General features: G+C 43.5%; 4 protein-coding genes across 7 annotated transcripts; 3 read left to right on the top strand and 1 right to left on the bottom strand.

Moving 5' to 3' along the window:
- Positions 1-291: 291 nt before the first annotated feature.
- LOC136964060 (stearoyl-CoA desaturase 5-like) lies at positions 292-3,487 on the top strand. The gene is made up of 5 exons (XM_067257959.1): positions 292-692; positions 1,615-1,745; positions 2,449-2,654; positions 2,893-3,125; positions 3,297-3,487. The coding sequence occupies exons 1-5, from the start codon at positions 455-457 to the stop codon at positions 3,485-3,487; spliced, it is 999 nt and encodes a 332-aa protein (XP_067114060.1). The 5' UTR covers positions 292-454.
- Positions 3,488-6,233: 2,746 nt separating this feature from the next.
- Positions 6,234-8,961, top strand: tmem150c (transmembrane protein 150C). Of its 2 annotated transcripts, XM_067257971.1 has the most exons (8): positions 6,234-6,249; positions 6,331-6,540; positions 6,729-6,782; positions 6,865-6,897; positions 6,987-7,054; positions 7,208-7,335; positions 7,454-7,631; positions 7,932-8,961. In XM_067257971.1, exons 2-8 carry the CDS (start codon positions 6,467-6,469, stop codon positions 8,138-8,140), a joined length of 744 nt encoding a protein of 247 aa, XP_067114072.1. In that variant the 5' UTR covers positions 6,234-6,249; positions 6,331-6,466; the 3' UTR covers positions 8,141-8,961. The 2 variants fall into 2 exon arrangements, with proteins under 2 accessions (XP_067114072.1, XP_067114073.1); XM_067257972.1 differs by lacking the exons at positions 6,729-6,782; positions 6,865-6,897.
- A 114-nt stretch (positions 8,962-9,075) lies between these two features.
- enoph1 (enolase-phosphatase 1) lies at positions 9,076-12,935 on the bottom strand. Its single transcript, XM_067257970.1, has 6 exons — positions 12,062-12,935; positions 11,816-11,917; positions 10,642-10,844; positions 10,147-10,279; positions 9,832-9,955; positions 9,076-9,668 (listed from the first exon to the last, which is right to left on the bottom strand). Exons 1-6 carry the CDS (start codon positions 12,143-12,145, stop codon positions 9,529-9,531), a joined length of 786 nt encoding a protein of 261 aa, XP_067114071.1. The 5' UTR covers positions 12,146-12,935; the 3' UTR covers positions 9,076-9,528.
- A 113-nt stretch (positions 12,936-13,048) lies between these two features.
- hnrnpdl (heterogeneous nuclear ribonucleoprotein D-like) lies at positions 13,049-18,400 on the top strand. Of its 3 annotated transcripts, XR_010879047.1 has the most exons (9): positions 13,049-13,540; positions 14,400-14,568; positions 14,700-14,861; positions 14,995-15,126; positions 15,330-15,441; positions 15,773-15,934; positions 16,693-16,788; positions 17,204-17,307; positions 18,094-18,400. XR_010879047.1 is itself a non-coding variant. In XM_067257969.1 (8 exons), exons 1-7 carry the CDS (start codon positions 13,452-13,454, stop codon positions 16,761-16,763), a joined length of 897 nt encoding a protein of 298 aa, XP_067114070.1. In that variant the 5' UTR covers positions 13,049-13,451; the 3' UTR covers positions 16,764-16,788; positions 17,204-18,400. The 3 variants fall into 3 exon arrangements, 2 of the variants coding, with proteins under 2 accessions (XP_067114070.1, XP_067114068.1); XM_067257969.1 differs by having other exon boundaries at positions 17,204-18,400; XM_067257967.1 differs by lacking the exon at positions 17,204-17,307 and having other exon boundaries at positions 13,050-13,540.
- The last annotated feature ends 263 nt before the right edge of the window (positions 18,401-18,663 follow it).

Below are 18,663 nucleotides of genomic sequence, written 5' to 3'. Positions count from 1 at the left end.
CACTCTCATACAGGGTTTATTGTATGTGTGGCTACATGACAAACACTAGGCAAAGTTATACCTCATTAATCTCACCACAATGTCCAACATGCGTTCGTATAAAAAAAAATCCAGTGAACAGAACACTTTATTAGTTCTTTGCATCATTGCAGTCTGAGATCTTACATCAATAACACCTCATCTGTGACTGCGACACGCTATTGGCTGCAGAGCTGTACGTTCTTCTGCGTGACTGAAGGGGGCTGTGTTCTATCCTCTGCTCGCGATGCTCTCTGTCACCGGTGAGAGGATTGAGTCTGGAAACTGAGATGCTGCCGTTGGCTGGGAATTGATTGACTCTGTCCACATTTTTCATGTATTGTAAATTATTCTGAAACAGATACCTTGATAAAAGTGAAGTCGGGATAATTAAGCTTTTTTTTTTGTTAACTGTTGCCTTTATTCAGCAGTGGAGATGGTTAGTGTTCTGACCGCAAGTGTTTATCAGGATGGGGAGACGGTTACCGGCGAGCCTAGGGGACCGGAGGAGACCAATGCTGAAACCCAGGCTCTGTGCCGGGATGATTATTCAAAGGATGAACGCTCTCGAAGCATCGTCTGGAGAAACGTAATTCTCATGGTCCTCCTGCACACCGGGGCTGTCTATTCTCTCATCGTTATACCCAGAGCACAGCATCTTACCTGGATATGGTGTAAGTCTGCAAGACAAAAGAACTTGCCTTGTGTAACTCTCTTATCGTGCTTGTGTAACTTCAGTAAATTGCCATTGCAGCCTATTGAGCGTTGGCTGTGCGTGCGTGATGAGAGCCATGTAGCCAACTGTAGCCTGCGTTCAGTCTAAAGGGAAGCCATAATACAATGTCTCTGTGGCACATCAGCAGGTCTTTTGCATGGTGTTTTGTTATAAATTTTACTCTGATTTCATAAATGAGTGGAGGGAGTTTCGTGGTCTCAGTTCCGGGTTTTCGTTGGTCTGGTTGATTATAATTAACGAATATAGACGCAATTAAATCTGTTTTGCGGTTAAATAAACAAGCAGGTCGTCTCAATATAAAATATCTTATTATCACAGGATTCTCATGACACTGTTTGTCTTGATCATCAAGGGTTTTGATAACTACCGGCTATCAGATTTTAGTTTTTTACTAAAATATAATTTTATTTAAATGATGATAACACTCATTCATCCCACCCTCTATTTCATATGGGGCTGTAAAAAACAACATTTGGTAATGAGTTCATAATTTTCCGTCCAGTGACAGTTCCCAGTTCTGTCTAACAGGTATCACGAGACATCGGCCAACACAGCCCTCTAAGTGGAACCCTTTCATTAGTCCTCTTGTCAATAGTAGGAAGGGCTGCTATTTTTAGCCCTTCCTCCAGTTGAAAATCAACAAGCTACAGTAGATTACGTAAAGGACCATAAACAAACATCCAGTCCAGGTATAAAAGTCTTTGAAATGTGGAAAAAAGCCTCAAATCCAAATCATAAAGGACAGGCGCAAACACATGCAAGGTCATGTCCAGTCTGACCTCCTCTTAGACGATCAAAAGCAAATTGAAGTGAGGAGTGTTTTAAAGATTGCTTTTCTATCCCCACTTTGTGTCTTGCAGCTTACGTTTGCTTCATCATCACTGCCCTGGGGGTGACTGCGGGGGCCCACCGCCTGTGGAGTCACAGGTCCTACAAAGCAAAACTCCCCCTAAGGGTGTTCCTAGCTGCCGCTAACTCCATGGCCTTCCAGGTATAGATTTCCCTCGTGAAACCCACAACCACCAATGCCGACACAACAACAGTCCTAAAGTCTCAGAGTGAAACTACAGTGGAGGTGTCCTGTTTTCAGTCTTGTACTCCGTGACAATATGTGTTGTCGCAATCGATCGCTCATTTTTGATTAAGTCAAGTGCTTTTCCTAATCCAATACAGTGGGAGGTTCCAGAAGCTTTGATACGTCTCTGCCTTTGGTTGATTATTCTTTTGAGCATTTTTTTCCTGAATTTTTCTCTAGGGTTTAACTCTCACCAAAACCCCTGACAGACACAGTAGATGTTTCCTAATGAGTCTTTCGGGAAGTCTCACAAAATCTCAGAAGAAAACATGGTGTCTCATGTATGCCAAGCTTGACAGCACAATTGCTTCTAAATCTCTGCCATCCTTATTTGTGCGTAAAAGACCCCCCAAAAAATCCACTAGATAAACTGTTTTAAATCTCCCATGTGGACCTCTTGGTTCCATTAGTTTCAAAGGTTAATGAGAGAATTAACTTGCTGACCAGTGTGCCCTTCTCACAGGACTTGTAATATATCACAAAAAGATTTTCTAATTATGAACTGAGTAGAAAGTCATCTAACGCAGTGTAATCACACAAATGAAAATAAAACGAACTCGGAATAAACCTCAAAATGATATGTCCTCATTTGCAATCGTGGTTGTGTTTCCCTCTCCAGAACGACATTTTAGAATGGGCACGAGATCACCGGGTGCACCACAAGTACTCAGAGACGGATGCCGATCCTCACAACGCCACGCGAGGTTTCTTCTTTGCTCACATCGGCTGGCTGTTCGTGCGGAAACACCCTGCTGTCATCGAGAGAGGCAAAAAGCTGGACCTCACCGACCTTCTGGCCGACCCTGTTGTCCAGTTTCAGAGGAAGTGCGTCTCCGAAGCCTGTTTTTGTTTCGCATGTCACGTATCTCTTTTACCAAGCTTGGGCAGAGTGATGTGTGAAATAAAAACGAGTTCCTGAAATGGAGAGTTCTCAAAAGATATTTGAGGTCTTTCTGTGATTGTAGAGAGTATACAAGAGTATTAGAGAGCTTATGATTTTGCCTTAAAACCTTAAAAGAAATGTGGATTCCCCAGATAAAGTGTGTTTCTGTTTTTTCCCTAGGTACTACAAGACGTCAGTGTTGATCATGTGTTTTGCTCTCCCTACCCTGGTGCCTTGGTATTTCTGGGGAGAGAGCCTGTGGAACTCTTACTTCCTGGCCTGCATCCTGCGCTACACCCTCTCCCTCAACGTCACCTGGCTCGTCAACAGCGCCGCACACCTGTATGGCAACCAACCCTACGACAAGACCATCAACCCTCGAGAGAACTGGTTCGTCACTTTTGGAGCTCTTGGTGAGTTTTGGCTGTTGGGTGAGGAACTGTTAGAACCTCAAACTCTGTGGAACTGTTAGAACCTCAAACTCTGTGGTGCATCACCATTCAGGAAATGGATACAAGAACGTTGTTTTTTTTTAATCCCTTCTCAACATGTATGTTATCTCAAATGTTTCTTCATGATCTCAGGTGAAGGATTCCACAACTTCCACCACACCTTTCCGTTCGACTACTCCACCAGTGAGTTTGGTTTGCGTTTCAACCCCACCACTTGCTTCATCGACCTCATGTGCTTTCTGGGCCTGGCCGACAACCGCAAGAAGGCCACTCCGCAGATAATACAGGCCCGCAAGCTAAGGACAGGAGACGGCAGTGCCTGAGGAGACCTCCATGACGGGAGGGGGGGGGGGGGGGAGGGGGGGGGGGGGGAGGGGAGGGGAGGGGGGGGGGGGGGGGTGGAGGGGAGGGGGGGGGGGAGGGAGGGGGGGGGGGTTACTGAATAAAAAAGCCTGATGTTTTGTGCCACCGTTCTTCAAAATTCCTTCAAATTTTTTTCTGACATGAATTAGCTGTTCCTTTTTCCGTCCTAAAATGAAATAAGATCGGGTTTTACTTTTAACTAGGTGCAAAGGGGTTGATTTGGTTTTTAAATAGAAGAAAAAGCCGGTTGTCGAGCAGGTGATTGTTAGTTAGCGGCTGCTCTTATTTGCTCAGAGCCCAGCTCTCACTAAAGCCCCCAGAGGAAACATTAGGTAAATTAGAGGTATGAAATCAAAGTGCGACCTCTGTTGCGTTGATGTTTCTGTTGAATATGATTGATTATGAGCCAGTGCTGTTTTTCTGCCTTACCGTTCACCAGAATGTATTTGCATTGAGATTCCGGTTCAGGTCATGGTAGTATGTTTATAGTGGTCTATGTATCGTCTGACAAGACGACATCCATCATTCAGGCTCTGAACCATTCACAAGACAAGCCTGAAAGAAGGTTGGAAGGAAATTCGTATTGAGCATTGTGACCAAATTGATGTTAAATTTGAATATGATGATAATTCAATGTTAAAATAAGTGGACTAATAGACTGTGGTGTAGACATTCATTTTGTCAGCCAGAATGTCTTCAAATAACTTTTAGTGCTTTTACCCATGTTTCCAACCATGTTTCTGAAAATCTCTAAATGGGAAAATCGTTGTCATGTAATAACATTCAAAGACAGATTATCTCTACGAATAGTGTAGTAAGTTGACATAATGGGGCCAGTCTGAGAAGCTGGATTTGGTGAGTTCTTACTATCCACTAGTAGAAATTATATTATTATAGACTGCATGTGCATTAACACAGTTTACGTGTTCGAGTCCTGTTTTCACTCAACACCCCCCTACTGCTCTCAGGTACTCCAGCCCTGAGTGTTTGTGTGTCACATGTGGGGGTTGCTCAGACAATGTCAGATGTATGTTGGAAAATATTATTCTATAACGTTGCCGTTTAGTGCTTCTTCCTATGCTGTACTAATTTATATCAAAACATGTAGTGAGTTGAGCTTGTGTGTTATATGCCTGTGTCCCACTCAAAGTTAGGATGCTACGTATGGAATGACTGTTTGTATACCTTAACTGTCTTGTGTGGGTTTTTTACTGTGTCTGGATGAATATACGCTTAAATATATATTGGTTTAGATTATTGTTATCACGTCTTTCTTCTGTCCTGTACGCTAAGCAGGGTTGACTCGCTTAGCCCAAAATGAGGCCTACACAGCCACACTGATTGTGTAAGCTGTCGACGATCACATGACAGTGATCAGTTAGCTGTCAACTCCGGTGTTCTTTAACGAGGCAGGAAAACACATGTTTTAGTTGACACTTGATTAAGAAAGCTAATGATTAATTGATTGCAGATGGTAACCTGGCAACCTGGTCTGATCGTCACTGGACTGTGCCAGAAAGCAAGAGTCAATCCTGAGTGGTGGAGGATTACTGCGTGTGTGGCTTCATCAACGTGAAGTTGGCTGACAGGAATTTCAACAGGAGGGTCTCTGTGCTTGAGTGTTGACTTTTGTGCCATGCATTAGAAAAAATAGATTTTTAAATAAAATGTTGCGATGTTGTATGATTAGCCTACCGTTGTCTTTTTGTGGGGTGTGGCTATTTACTAATACATGGTCAGTGTGTAGCCTATGTATTGTGACTGGCACGGTTTCATCTCAGACAGCCCTGACTGCCACAGGTGGCCTGGCCTAGGTCTTGAGCCTTCAGGTAGACCACGGTTGGTAGACTTTCGAAAGTAATGAGGCCTGCTATTCTGGCATCGTCCTGGGAATCCTTTCAGCTGCAAAGATATCCAAGAGCCGATTTCGAACGCCGCGGTCCATGCTAATATTGTCCCACTCAATCTCCAAAATTGGATTCTCAACATGGTTTTACCGCACGTTTTTCTGTTGGATAAACCAGAATTGTAAAATGGACATATAAGATGAGAAGAGGACAAGATTTGATCAAAAGAGGAGCCGATTAAACCCCAAGCTGTTCCATTTTGTGTGCCTGCCGTTTGAAAGGAGACTTGGTTAAATCAATAACTCCAGGTATTGACCATTGTTTAGGATTTTCCCAGGTCTACCCCAGACTCATCGGTTGCAAGTACAGATGTTTATCTTTCGTAGCGCAGTAATAAATAAGGGGTGCCTGTTTGAAGATAACGGTTAAGCTTCCAATAATTAAACGGATGTTTGTCTGCTGTAGTGCCTAATATTGGGTTGAGCCATCCAGAATACACTGTCAAATCGAGTTAGCCATAACAATAGATTTTGTTGTTGATGGCCATGCTTAGCAATATTTCATTAAAACGAAATGCACGCATCACATCGTTGTCGTCTGTGTTAACCGCATTTTGGAAACGGACGGAAAAGGCGAGGGAACAGGCGCTGTCTACTGGCGAGGGTGCTGAAAAGGATTACTACGTGGCATCAGGGGAAATAAAGAGACAGTTTATTGCGAATGCTTAAAACACAGTCATCGCGTCTGCATTTAGCGGCCACCACAGCCAGACTATATGCGGGGGGATATAAAGCTGGCAGCATGTCGAGAACTTGTGCAGAACCATACGTAGGCCTATCGGTTTTTTCTTTGTAAATTGAAAGGCCACATCCGAGGTTTGTAAGTCGAAATTTTGCCTTTAGGCTAGTTGTCATGCTGAACCAGACAAATCGATATACCGACGTTTTGTTTTTTAGTTTAACTGTGGGGTGAAATCGTGAGTGTGAGCTCGCGAGATCGGGATGTTTCGCCAGTTCCTCGGATGATTTAAACTGAAGGCAAAACAACTGGTTACACCTAATTCCTGTTTCCTGCCTGTCGACAGGAGGCAACATGAGGAGGTGCAGCCCGTGGACGTTTCTCCCTGTTATGTATTCTGTCTTCACAGCGGCCGGACTGTGGGTTGTGTAAGTTAATTATATTATATCTATTTCTCTCTTTATTTCTCTCTAGTTCTCTCTATTTCTCTCTGTCTCTCTGTCTCTGTCTCTCTCTCTCACACACACACACACGTGCACAAAACAAGAAACAGACAGCTTTGACAGCTTGTAACGTCATGTCGTCATTTCCCTAGTAACAAAGTGACTCTTCACAGGTACTTCATAGCTGTTGAAGATGAAAAAATAACACCTCTAAACTCGGAATACAAGTAAGGCTCTTTTACGACAGTATTAGAAGTAAATAAAAGCAGGAGTAGCCTTCTAATTAAATGACATGTCTGTTTTTCCCAGACGATCTGGATCAAAGTCCCCCCCTTACATTAGGTACAGTACAAACAGACAGCATAATTAGATTAGCAGTTTATATTTGCCTGTCAGACTCGTAAATAATTAATGTATTTCTCTCCTTTCAGCATTGCAGGCAACGCTCCACCGGCCAGCTGTGTGTTTAGCCAGGTCATGAACCTGGCAGCGTTTGTGGGTAGGACTGATGGAGGTTACTGTGTTCATGTTCATTATAAACCATGATCTTGTTTATGCCCCAAGGGATTAGATCTAGAGTACAATGGGAATAATGTTATCGATTTACTATAGCCGTATCCATCCTGTACCTTCCCCCCTCTATCTCTCTTAGGATTCATCATCGGAGTCCTCAGATATCTCCAGCTAAAACCCAGAGTGCACAAACCTTGGCTGAACATTGGCAGTCTGGTGGCCATGTCCCTGGCCAGTTTCGGAATGACCCTGGTGGGAAACTTCCAGGTACGGTATCAAGCTACTCTAACATCCACTGGGTGAAAACGCAGGGAGGTTTCTGACCGTGGAAATAATGACGTCCCAGACGTGAATGAATGACGACTTGCCCCTTTCTTGGGTCCAGCTGTCTAATGACGAGGAGATCCACAATATTGGCACGTCCATGACGTTTGGGTTGGGAACCCTGTTCTGCTGGGTGCAGTCGTTCGTCACCCTCAAGGTGAACTTGAGGAACGAGGGCAGGAGGGCATGCATCCCTCGCTTCCTCTTGTCTGGTGCCGTCACTGCCTGCATGTTGCTGTGTATCCTTCCTCACTAACACAAGACCTAAGTTATTTCAGATCAGTCAATGAGTTGAGCCTTCAAGCTGAATATTGTTGAATCCGTTTTTTTCTTCTTTTACTTCAAAAACTCAGGACATGACTGAATTGAGATTACGTTGCACATATCTGTGTTCCAAAATTTCAAATAGTTTTTACCTCACGCACTAAATGCACTAGCACTAGATGCTTGTCATCCATAATGTCAGAGTACACACAATGTATGCTCTGCGACCCACTGCGGGGACTCTGCACTTTGACCCTTAACCCTGTGCGTGCCAGACTTTGTGCTGATGGCCCAGCGCCTCCACATGCACGCGGCGCGGGCGCAGTGGGCTCTGGTCATGTTCTTCCTGGGCTTCCTCGGCACTTTCGCCATCGAGTTCCGCCACTACCACTTTGAGATCGTCTGCACGGACGACCGTGACCCTCCCCTCAGCCTCTCCGAAACCTTCTCCGAAGTCTCCGAGTACCAGTCTGACCAACTATAGTGTCGGAAGACGATGCTCAGAAAGTTTTCTTTTAGTCGTCTCACATGTCTGGGGATTTGAGATTCGATGCTGCATCTATCGTACAAAAGATCAGATAACTAAACTGGCTATTCTCCCAAAACTACAAATCTGTCAGAATGTTGTCATGGATACCCCCCTGTAGCATATCCATGGTACTGTAGCTGTCGCCTACGGTTTGACATTAGTTACCAATTCAGCCTAGTTGCACTGCATGTCTGTCTGCCTGTTTGAATGTTATCACTGAAACTGGATGAACACGATTTCCGTTTTCACACGCACTCGAAAGCGTCGTACCCTTTGAAGAGCACAAAGGAGAAAAATCTAATCTCCAAATCACTGGTGGACTTCCTGAAACATGATCTGATTTGAATGACGATGCATGATCCATGGAGATTCAAGATCTCTCTGACCAAATCGCACTCATACCGTGTAGACCTTTCTGACTCCACTCGTGTGTACTGTGAGGGGAGTAATGAGGACATGTGGGTGCATCACCATCTTTCACGTCAATCACGTCCACTAATAGGACCACATCAGAGTTGATTTTGTCTTGTCAATTTCCTTCCTGTTTAGCTACCTCTGTAGAACCATGGAAACAAGCAAACAGGAAGCGCTGCCTCTAGGGCAAAAGAAGAAAAACTAGTGGTTGATCTCAGACATGACATTTTTTTAAATCACCAGTCATACAATTTTGACCATTTTGTAGTTCATTAACCACGCTTACATGACTATCGTTACCGTGACCACCGACATGCATCTCAATGATGTTCTGTGCTTTGTAAATATTTCACAATAAAACCTTGAAATAACCTGTCCTACAGTCATTGTTCCGTACACCTTAACATGTTTCAAGAGGAATCCATTTACTTCACTATCTGTGGCAGACATGAAAAACAATCAGAGCTACAAAAGAGGTGATTCAACTTAAATAGGATTTATTTTAAAAGGGTAAAAAAAAAAAAAATACATGACTAAGTGACTAAGTCCCTGACAGGTGTTTAACATGTGCAGTCAGTTGATCAGTGAACACTTGATGCTTGTTCTCCACATACACAGTACTCTGTCCACTCCCCGACACTGCAGATCTACAGCCAAGCCCCCTTCTCCCTCCACAACCTGGCTCCGCAGCAGACCCTAGACCCCCCAGTGGCTCCGAGTACACAGATGAAAAAGGCTTGATGTCCGTTTATGTCGGGTGAAAGTGATACGCTTGTTAACCCCTCCGGCAAGCTAACCGGAGCACCAATCACATCACCTCTCTAAAGTCCTCCCATTCCGGACCGTGGACGTGAAACAAGGACAGAACCTAAGGGTTTAGGGAACAGGGAGGGGGGGAAAGGAACCCGAGTCTCCCGTCCTCTCCCGCGTCAGGCTCTGCCCATCGCCTGCAGCTGACAGAAGGAGGTGACGACGCTGTAGTGAGCCTCCTCCTCCTCCGTCAGCTCCATGTTTCCTGGACGGACCACCATCACCACGTTCACCCCCGCGTCCTCTGCAGCCTTGGCCTCTGTAATCACACACACACACACACACACACAAGTTTCCGCTGCCTTGTTTTCTAATGACACACCCAGTAACCTCCACAGCCCTGGCCTTTCTAGGGGTCCAGCTGTCGAATGACCAGGAGCTCCACATTATTGGCACGCCCAGAACGGCGAGGTACCGCTTACCCCGTGTGATGTCTGTCAAGAAGGTGATTTCTTCGGTTCGACAGCCGATCCTCTCCGCGATCCTCTCATAGCTTTTACTCTCCACCTTTGCACCCATGTTGGTGTCAAAATGACCGTCAAATAACTGACAAAACAAACACGCAAAATATTCTTCTGTCAATCACCAAACATCGTTCATCAAATAAACCAATACCTCACAGTGATACTGATGACATCACCACATGAAAAATTTATACAAATGTAGGTCATACGTGTGACTGTGATTCATAACATGAATGATGACAGGGAGAGGGGGGTGGGGGGGGGGATGCTCACATCTAGGACATCTCCTTCTACGGAGAAGCCAAACAGCAGTTTCTGTGCCTCCACGCTTCCGGAGGAGTAGATGTAGACCCTCAGGCCCTGACGCCTCCACCGCCTGACGGAGGGGACAACATCCTGGTAGACCCTGCACCACACGCACCAACAACACACCATCAACTTATCCATTTCAAACTGGACAACCACACAGACAATAGACAGTGGATACAGTATTACCAGGATAGGCATCCATATTATGAGGAATATAGTTACTGATTCCCCTGAATATTATGAACATCCTGCAGATCTTTTTTCCTGATTAACCAGTCCAAACTGACACAGCATAGGCCTACTACACCTGAGCACTGAACACATTCTATCAGCATAAAACCAATCTTTCAAATAGTTGGTTTTATTGGTTTGAATTTTAATATATGAAGAAAAAAAAAATGAACATGCCAAGCAAGCCCAGTTGGGCTTGATGAAAAGGGAACACTTCAGGCTACTTACTCGCCTTTGATTCTCCCGGCAGCGTAGGCCGCCCTCCACATGTGTCCCTGGATCTGTTTGAGTGCCGTGGTCTTCCTGTCCGCTGCCATCTGCCACAGCACGTTCTCCACCACCTCCCGGATGGCCTTCTCCTCGTCCGTGTGAACAGTCTGGTCAAGGGCGTGGACCGCACATGCCCGGTTCTGCCTCATGTCCTCCTCAACCTGTCATGGGGGGTGGGGGTGGGGGGGTCACTAACTTGTCTAAAGGATCGGAAACTGTCTGTACTGCGTAGCGAGACATAAGCCAGCCTGTGACCCTCTAACCTCAGTAGTGTTACGTGGATTCTTTATTGACTCCTGTGAAGACATTTCTGAATAAGCATCACTACGTTCCCAGTATCAAGTCAAACAGACTTTTTCCACAATATTACCCAATAGCATATGCTGGGAAGCACCAATCACACAAATCACATTATATATAAAAAACGGCTTACAGGAAACCAAACAGGAAACAATTAGTCCTTGGCCTATATCATATCCTGGCTTGCATCAAGCATTACTGACCACCTTTCTTTAATTCAATAAGTTCTGTGGGAGGTAACTGGTGTCATTAAGTCTATTGATTTAGAGGCCACCTGGTCTATAATTTCCCCTGACTGCAGCATGGCAGAAGACCCAATTTTTTTTATACATTATCAGTTAAGCTCAACCAGTGTGCGAGGCCCCTATAGCTGCCTTCCAGGAAGCAGATTTTCATCTTATATCCTAAAATGCAGAGAACAGTGACCATTTCTAGTGGAGGTATCCATCTGAAAGAGAATACTCACATCATCCCAGTACAGCCTCCTCTGGGACGCCGAGAACTTCAAAAGATATCCTACTAATCCAATTCTGCCTTTGGCGAATGGCCTAGTTTAGGTCAAATCTAACCCCATTAGAGGAAACGTAAAACGGGAGATATGTAGGAGATGTCTATTTCTGTTGAAAAAATGGTCAAAGACTCTTATTTTATCGGATGGCGTGGCTCTTTATTAACCACAATCAGTTTTTAAACAGTAGTTCAGACGGTAGTCCAATCAAGAAAGTATTACAACCGACAGAAAGATGTGTATACCAGGGAACTGTTTGTGATAACTGGATATCTCAAATGTGTCTGGCAATGTTAGCAAACTACCAAGACGCTCAAAACTGACCTGTTTTTTCAGAAGGTGCACGTCCTGCTTGCACTCATCCTCTTCCCAGTGCTCGGACAGATAATCCTCGAGATGCTCCTTTATGTACGGAAATAAGATGTCCTGCAACAGTGCAAGAGAAATGTGTTTAATGTAGCTGGCTAGCTTCGGCCATATCATTAAATTCATAACACAAATATACAAATTACCAGAACATACAGTACACAAACATGGCTAGCTAAAAACTGTTCCAGAGCGTTGACTGACCTTTACAAAAGTGATTGGTGTTGTGGTCCCTTCAATATCAAGCAGGAGTGCACTAGTATTAGCAGGAATTGCAACCGTAGCCATTCTTCCAACGAGCCCGCACAGCTAGCCAATGCTAGCTGGCTAACAAAGCGTTATTTCCACAAAATCAAGAGAAAGCCGAATCAAACCCGTTTGCAATTTACTAATTACTGATTGGTGAATTTGAATAACGTTGGTTATTTACTCATTCGAAATGACAGCCTTAAGGACAAAATACGAAAAAGCAAAAGGCAACGAAAGCGGCAACGCTCATATGGATGGAGCAGTGCCCGTGCATGGAGCACGAGGACGCATACACCGTCCGGGGCGTGGACAGGGAACATCCATTCCAGAATGCCGTGCCCTTATAATATTTAGCCTACCCTATTCCCCGTCCCCTTTCAAAAATATTAGGCTATTTGGTTCAATCTGCCCATTTCCGAATCTTGACATACGATACAACGATAAGACTTATTGAACATTCAAATATAGAGACTCAAAGCACACAGAACAATATAACTTTGGTGGAAACCCTGCACCATGAGCAGTAAATAATGAGCGTTTGACCACCATCTCGTTGGGACGTCAATATCATACTTTTAAAATGTGCTGGCTATAAGTTACTGTGATCATTATGTAGGCCTATAACAACAATTTCATCATACACCAGCCTTTTACACTTTCCCCCGGGGAAATCTGTTCCCTGGGTGGTTCATTGTGTTCACAGTGTAAAAGACAGGTGTATAGATGAAACTTGTTATACATAATGATCACAGTAACATACATCACCAGCATATTGCTTTATAAATGGCTAGACTGTTATACAGGGGGGGGCACTTTCCTCAGGCCTCCAGGGAAATCTGTTCCCGTGTTCTCAGTGTAAAAAACTAGTGTATAGATGAAACTTGTTATACATAATGATCACAGTAACAGACAACATCTGTTGCCCCATACTTATATATACCCCATAAAGCCTGCATTTGAGTGCAATTTAACTAACCAACATCAAGAAATGTACCTTATCCTCATGGATAGTATGTAGAGTACACTATAAACTAACTCACGCGATTATATAAATCACATTCACCTCAACCAAGCAACAAGAGAAAATGTCATGATTTCGCGCACGCGCAAGGAAGGGGGGACAGGGGAACTGAATTCTCCAGAACACCGCCGGGCTCCTCTAGTGGATTTACAAACAAACCACATCATCTGCGTCACTCTCCGCCCTGTCCGCCCTTGATGTCAGCCATTTTACATAGGAATCGAAACTCGCTAGCTAAATCAGTCTGGAATTGTCATAGCAAATCGAGTAGTTATATAATTAACTGTAGCTTGCCAATTAATAACCCTTTTTTTAAGTGGGAAAATGGAGACTGATAGCCAAGTTGACTTCAGTACAGATGAATTTCCAGAGGGTTCTAAAATAAACGCAAGCAAAAACCTGCAAGATGACGGGTAAGTGTCTGTGCCCGGCTTGCTGTCAAACTCCTTGCATACCAATCAAGCCAATATGACCAACGAACTACAGTAGTTGGATGCAGGTTAGTTTGTGAGGTAATCCGGCAATAGATCTGGGTGGCGTTACGTAAATTAATTTCGCTAATGTATTTAGTGTAGACACTGTAAATCTATAGCTATTACACGTTCAGTTTGGTAGACTACTACTAGCAACAGTAAAGTTAATCTAGCTCATTTAACCATGGCCATGATCGATATTACTAGGGAAAAGTTTGCTAACGTTAGCTATGGCAGGTATCGCTAGCCAGCCACTCTTTTTGTAGTGAATCTGTCTGTCGGAACTGCTCGGCAGTTGTAACCTTCTCCAACCCGGTGTCGTTGACGTGTCAATCAGGCCCTCCTGAACTGACCCGGAGGCGTTGTGGGCGGTTTGGTTACATTGCGGTCAACTTCAAGAGCTAGCGAACCTAACGAATGCAGACTGCAAATATCTGCTAGTTTGATGCAGGTCATGTCATTCATGTGGGGTCAGTTTCAAATGGCTTGTACTGTAGAATCCCTCTCCCAGATTGCTTTCATTCCAATATTTGAGTACAGTTAAAAAGTAGACTACTTCTGACACCTCTTACGTGGCTCCTAGCTCTAGTTGAGATCAACTGCCATTGCTAGCTCCTCACAACATGAACATAAGAATGTTGAATGTCAACACTCATACATTCATTTTGTAAATCCACTAAATTCCACATGATTATAAAAATATGTTTGATTGCAGTGTGTCTGATGATTTCAATGACTTGAAATGGCACGGGGAAAGCCCTCTTAGGAAAATGTTCATGTTCGTTATTTCTATTCACAGCAAGATGTTCATTGGCGGGCTCAGTTGGGACACAAGCAAAACTGATCTTACAGATTACTTGTCCAAGTTTGGCGAGGTGCTGGACTGCACCATCAAAACAGACCTGATGACAGGGAGATCCAGGGGGTTCGGGTTTGTCCTCTTCAAAGATGCTGAAAGTGTAGAGAGAGTAAGTTGTAAACCACAGCCTGACTATGTCGACCGTTAAAGTCTCCTACCTCGGTAAAAAGCTTTCAACTTGATCCGAAGAAGCATACTGCCACCCGGATGTACAATGTGTGTAATTGCGCCGAATTGCAGGTCCTGGAGCTTAAAGAACACAAGTTGGATGGGAAACTAATTGATCCCAAGAGAGCAAAAGCAATGAAGGGAAAAGAACCTCCAAAGAAGGTCTTTGTAGGAGGCCTCAGCCCTGATACCCCAGAAGAAGAAATCCGGGAATACTTCGGACAGTTTGGCGAAGTAAGTTTTAAACTCAAAGTTTTAAGCTAAATTAATTGGATACAATTGTAGATTCGGAGACTTGTTTCGAGATGAGAACTTCCGAGATGAGCGCTCTCTCGTGTAGAATCTGACGTGTGTACTGTGCCGACAGATTGAAAGTATCGAGCTTCCTATGGACGCCAAAACCAACGAACGCAGAGGGTTCTGCTTCGTGACGTACACCGAGGAAAGTCCTGTTCAGAAGCTCTTGGAATGCAGATACCATCAAGTGGGAAGCGGAAAGGTATTCGGAACTTCAGTGCCTTTTTAGATTGTTGTAAAAACATTTGCACTAAACTCAACCGCTATACTAAACTCAAACAAACTCATGTTTGTCAAGACCTCTCGCTTTAACACTGTCGGGTGTTATGGGGAAAAAACATGAGCATATGTGTCTGTCTGTGGTTGTAGTCTCTCCTGTTGACTGCTGTTGTGTTCTCCTGGTAGTGTGAAATCAAGGTGGCCCAGCCGAAAGAAGTATACAGACAACAGCAGCAGCACAGAGGAGACCGGGGATACGGAGGGGCCAGAGGAGGGTACAGGGGCCGGGGGCGAGGAGGTAACTACCATCACTTCTGTTTATGACCCATCCAGGGGCATATGTTTCATTATACATCGGTGGGACATGTCCCCCACCCACTTTCTATAAATAGAATATATGCCCCCTCCCACATTTTATTAAGTGTTATCCATAAAAGTTGTCTGACACATTCGAAAACAAACGTACGCCCCTGGATCCATCTCCCACCACACTCCTTGAGACGTAGGAATCCCGATTAAAAAGTAACTCGTTCAAAACCAGAAACGTCTACCAGAGAAATGTCTACTCATAAAAAAATAAAGCCACTATACTTTCCCGTCATATTAACCTTTCTGATTTCTCGATTTAGGTCAGAGTAACTACAATCAGGGTTACGGCAGCTACTATGGGCAGAACTATGGGAGCTATGGCAACGGATACAACCAGGGCTACAGTGACTACACTGGCTATGACTACTCTGGCTACAACTATAATAGTTATGGTTATGGACAGGGCTACGATGACTACAATGGTAAGCTAACTTATTGATGTTGAACACTAGGCCTAACTGAAGCAGTGCCTTGCCTCAACAACTAATGTACGTCTAGACAAACAGCGGAAGCAAGTATCCTTGTATGTATTCAATAGTTTCTGGAAAAATAAATCAATATCTGTAATGCTGCCTGCCTTGGGTCTCTTTGCTCTGATGCATGATGGTCTATATCACTCTATCCAGGCAGTGCAATATGTTACTTGATAGAATAACTATCATTGTTCATCAGTCATTAAGTCTCACTTCCCATGTAAAAGGGACAGATAAGGTTTCACACATCTGGACTGCATCGCATGGATTGATGTAAACAATGCGTTCTTGAGTACTTAAGATGTGTGGGATTGTGGATGTGCACACCTCAGTTAGAAAAAGGAGAGTTAGTATTCTGGAAATGATGGTAGGGACACATGATTTGTTTTTCCATTTATAGCAATGTAGCGACTCATCAGCCAGTGTTGAAAGTGCTCTCATCCAAATTCCACAGCTCTTAATTCTAAGCAGATAATGATGGTTATTAGTGTGAACAAAGTATTCAGGCTACATCGAACAGGTTACAGCGGTCTGACAACAGCACTTTTAATTGCGGGGGGGAAAAAAAGTAAAGCAACACAGTTTAACATGAAGCATTTTGGTAAGGTTTTGCTTTGCCAGTCTGCCTTAAGTGTGTTTTTACCTGTCTGACCTCCTAACCTTTGACCTCCTAACCTGTGACCTCCTAACCTTTGACCTCCGTATAGGTCAGCAGAGCAGTTATGGAAAGGTGTCTCGAGAGAGTGGGACCCACCAGAACAACTACCAGCCCTACTGATAAAATGATTACACTAAGACTTCTGGTAAGATCATCATTTTGAGTGTCACCTCTGGCTTAACTTAAACCTTTAAAGATCAATAGACAAAACAACCTTCACCAAAACCTGTTTTGGGGGAGAAAGCAAGTGGTTACTCACACCACACGTCCCCTTTTGAAAGATAAATCTTAAGATTGTAAGAATGTCTATAGATCTTTAATTGTGTAATGCTTGTGTAGCGGTTTTGCGTTTTATTAAGCTCTCCAGAAAAAACGTTAGCGTTTTTCTGTAGATTCTCCTTTTCCCCTGCTTTTTAACAGGTATTCATAAGGAAATAACATAAAAAGACTTGATAGCAATGTAAACAGGTAAAGTACTGCTAAAGGGTGCAAAGTAAGGACCTATCCTTATTTTTCCTTTCTTTTCCTAACTGATATTGTACCTTGTTTGTACCTGCCAGTGGGGACTTCATTGCAGGCCGTTTGTCACCTGACCATGACATTCTCTGGGCGTCGCACATAGCGGGCAGAGAGCACGGCATGCACAAGAAAACGCTGTCCTGTGGTATGGTCTCTTCCAACTTCCTGTACCAGCGATAAACAGAAAGAAACATAAAAGACAAAAGGAAAATGACCTTGTTTTTTCATTTTTAAGTTGTTCAGTGTTTCCTTTAACAATTGTCTGAAATGGGTTTTTTACAGGAATTACATAAAACGAAACCTTTTAAAGACTTGTAATTAACGAATTGTTGTGTATTCTCTTTTTATTTTAGTGGTTTTGTGTTTCAGTTCTGGAGCTTCAGTGTTTTCGTTTTGGTTTTTCTAAAATGACCCCCCTCCTAAATCGCTTAAACTCATGATTCTTGCTTTTTCTTTATAGCCCTTAGAGAACTACAATTGATAAACACCAAACCTTTTTTTAAACATAGGTGTTAAAGATCATATGTAAACCAGCTTTATGACACTATTGAAAGCTGACACGTTCAATTCCCTGTTAAAAGCTACTGTGAATCAAACACATTTCTTCAAAACAATCCTCTTTTTGAGGACTTGGGTACAGTGAGGGTCCTGCCCTATACTGTAACTTAGTTTGCTCCTTTTAAAATGGATTATTGACTAATCCAGAATAGTTGAAGCTGTTGCAATTTGGGAAGCTGTTAGCTGGAGTGCGTGAAGCTGCAAGTCCTACATATGATCTTTAAAACGGAATGGAGAAATAAACATAAACTTAATAGTTTAAAGTTGACAGCACAAGAAGTTAAACATTGAGTCATGGACGTGTTCTTTTTTCGGTTCAGTGTTTCAAGTGGTCCAGAATGAGTAAATGCCTGTCTTGTTTCCTTGTTTGCAGACAGACAGGCTGGCTGGAGAATTACCCTATACCCTGGTGGCAGTTTGGGGGAATCCTGTCCTGTCCTGAGATCAGCTCATGATTTTAACAGACCTTCATTTCATTGTGTCTGATTTTGTAAATAGTGAGTTACCCCACACAATATTTTTCCCGTGTTCTTCACCCTCTTCTTCACTTTGTATTCTTATGAGGCTTTAGGTCTAGATTTTGTCAAGATGTGTGTCTTTATACCCTAATTTTCAGCATTTTGTCTCAATAGATTTTTGGCCGTTTCTGCTAAGGGATTAATAAAGAGGGTGTAAAGCTGTCCAGACCATGACTCATTTTTAACATTTGTACAATTTCAGTGTACGGTATGCTTTTTTTTTTTTTTTACAGTATGTAACCCAATACTCTGGTAAACTATTAATTTCAGAGGGAGACATTTTTCAGAGACATTTGTTTATCAACATCGAAAGAGTGGCCGTCGAGTTACATTACGCACGCTTCTCAACTCGCAACCAGTTCCACCCACCAAGCACGACGCCTCTGAAACTAAAGTGGATTTCTCTCTCGAGATAGCACGGATGG

This window comes from Osmerus mordax, chromosome 20 (genome assembly GCF_038355195.1).
Source record: "Osmerus mordax isolate fOsmMor3 chromosome 20, fOsmMor3.pri, whole genome shotgun sequence".
Taxonomy (NCBI): domain Eukaryota; kingdom Metazoa; phylum Chordata; class Actinopteri; order Osmeriformes; family Osmeridae; genus Osmerus; species Osmerus mordax.
This window is presented reverse-complemented; position numbering and strand designations above follow the sequence as displayed.

What these genes read in the sequence shown, in the direction of transcription:
- LOC136964060 (XM_067257959.1), top strand. Translation starts at nt 455, where the DNA reads ATGGTTAGTGTTCTGACCGCAAGTGTTTATCAGGATGGGGAGACGGTT. An exon ending in CTAACTCCATGGCCTTCCAG is followed by an intron (nt 1,746 to 2,448) that starts GTATAGATTTCC and finishes TTCCCTCTCCAG; the next exon opens with AACGACATTTTAGAATGGGC. An exon ending in CGTCACTTTTGGAGCTCTTG is followed by an intron (nt 3,126 to 3,296) that starts GTGAGTTTTGGC and finishes TCATGATCTCAG; the next exon opens with GTGAAGGATTCCACAACTTC.
- hnrnpdl (XM_067257969.1), top strand. Translation starts at nt 13,452, where the DNA reads ATGGAGACTGATAGCCAAGTTGACTTCAGTACAGATGAATTTCCAGAG. An exon ending in AAAAACCTGCAAGATGACGG is followed by an intron (nt 13,541 to 14,399) that starts GTAAGTGTCTGT and finishes TTCTATTCACAG; the next exon opens with CAAGATGTTCATTGGCGGGC. An exon ending in ATGCTGAAAGTGTAGAGAGA is followed by an intron (nt 14,569 to 14,699) that starts GTAAGTTGTAAA and finishes GCCGAATTGCAG; the next exon opens with GTCCTGGAGCTTAAAGAACA.
- tmem150c (XM_067257971.1), top strand. Translation starts at nt 6,467, where the DNA reads ATGAGGAGGTGCAGCCCGTGGACGTTTCTCCCTGTTATGTATTCTGTC. An exon ending in AAGTCCCCCCCTTACATTAG is followed by an intron (nt 6,898 to 6,986) that starts GTACAGTACAAA and finishes CTCTCCTTTCAG; the next exon opens with CATTGCAGGCAACGCTCCAC. An exon ending in GAACCTGGCAGCGTTTGTGG is followed by an intron (nt 7,055 to 7,207) that starts GTAGGACTGATG and finishes TATCTCTCTTAG; the next exon opens with GATTCATCATCGGAGTCCTC.
- enoph1 (XM_067257970.1), bottom strand. Translation starts at nt 12,145, where the DNA reads ATGGCTACGGTTGCAATTCCTGCTAATACTAGTGCACTCCTGCTTGAT. An exon ending in GCCGGGAGAATCAAAGGCGA is followed by an intron (nt 10,280 to 10,641) that starts GTAAGTAGCCTG and finishes CGTGTGGTGCAG; the next exon opens with GGTCTACCAGGATGTTGTCC. An exon ending in CTTGACAGACATCACACGGG is followed by an intron (nt 9,669 to 9,831) that starts GTAAGCGGTACC and finishes GTGTGATTACAG; the next exon opens with AGGCCAAGGCTGCAGAGGAC.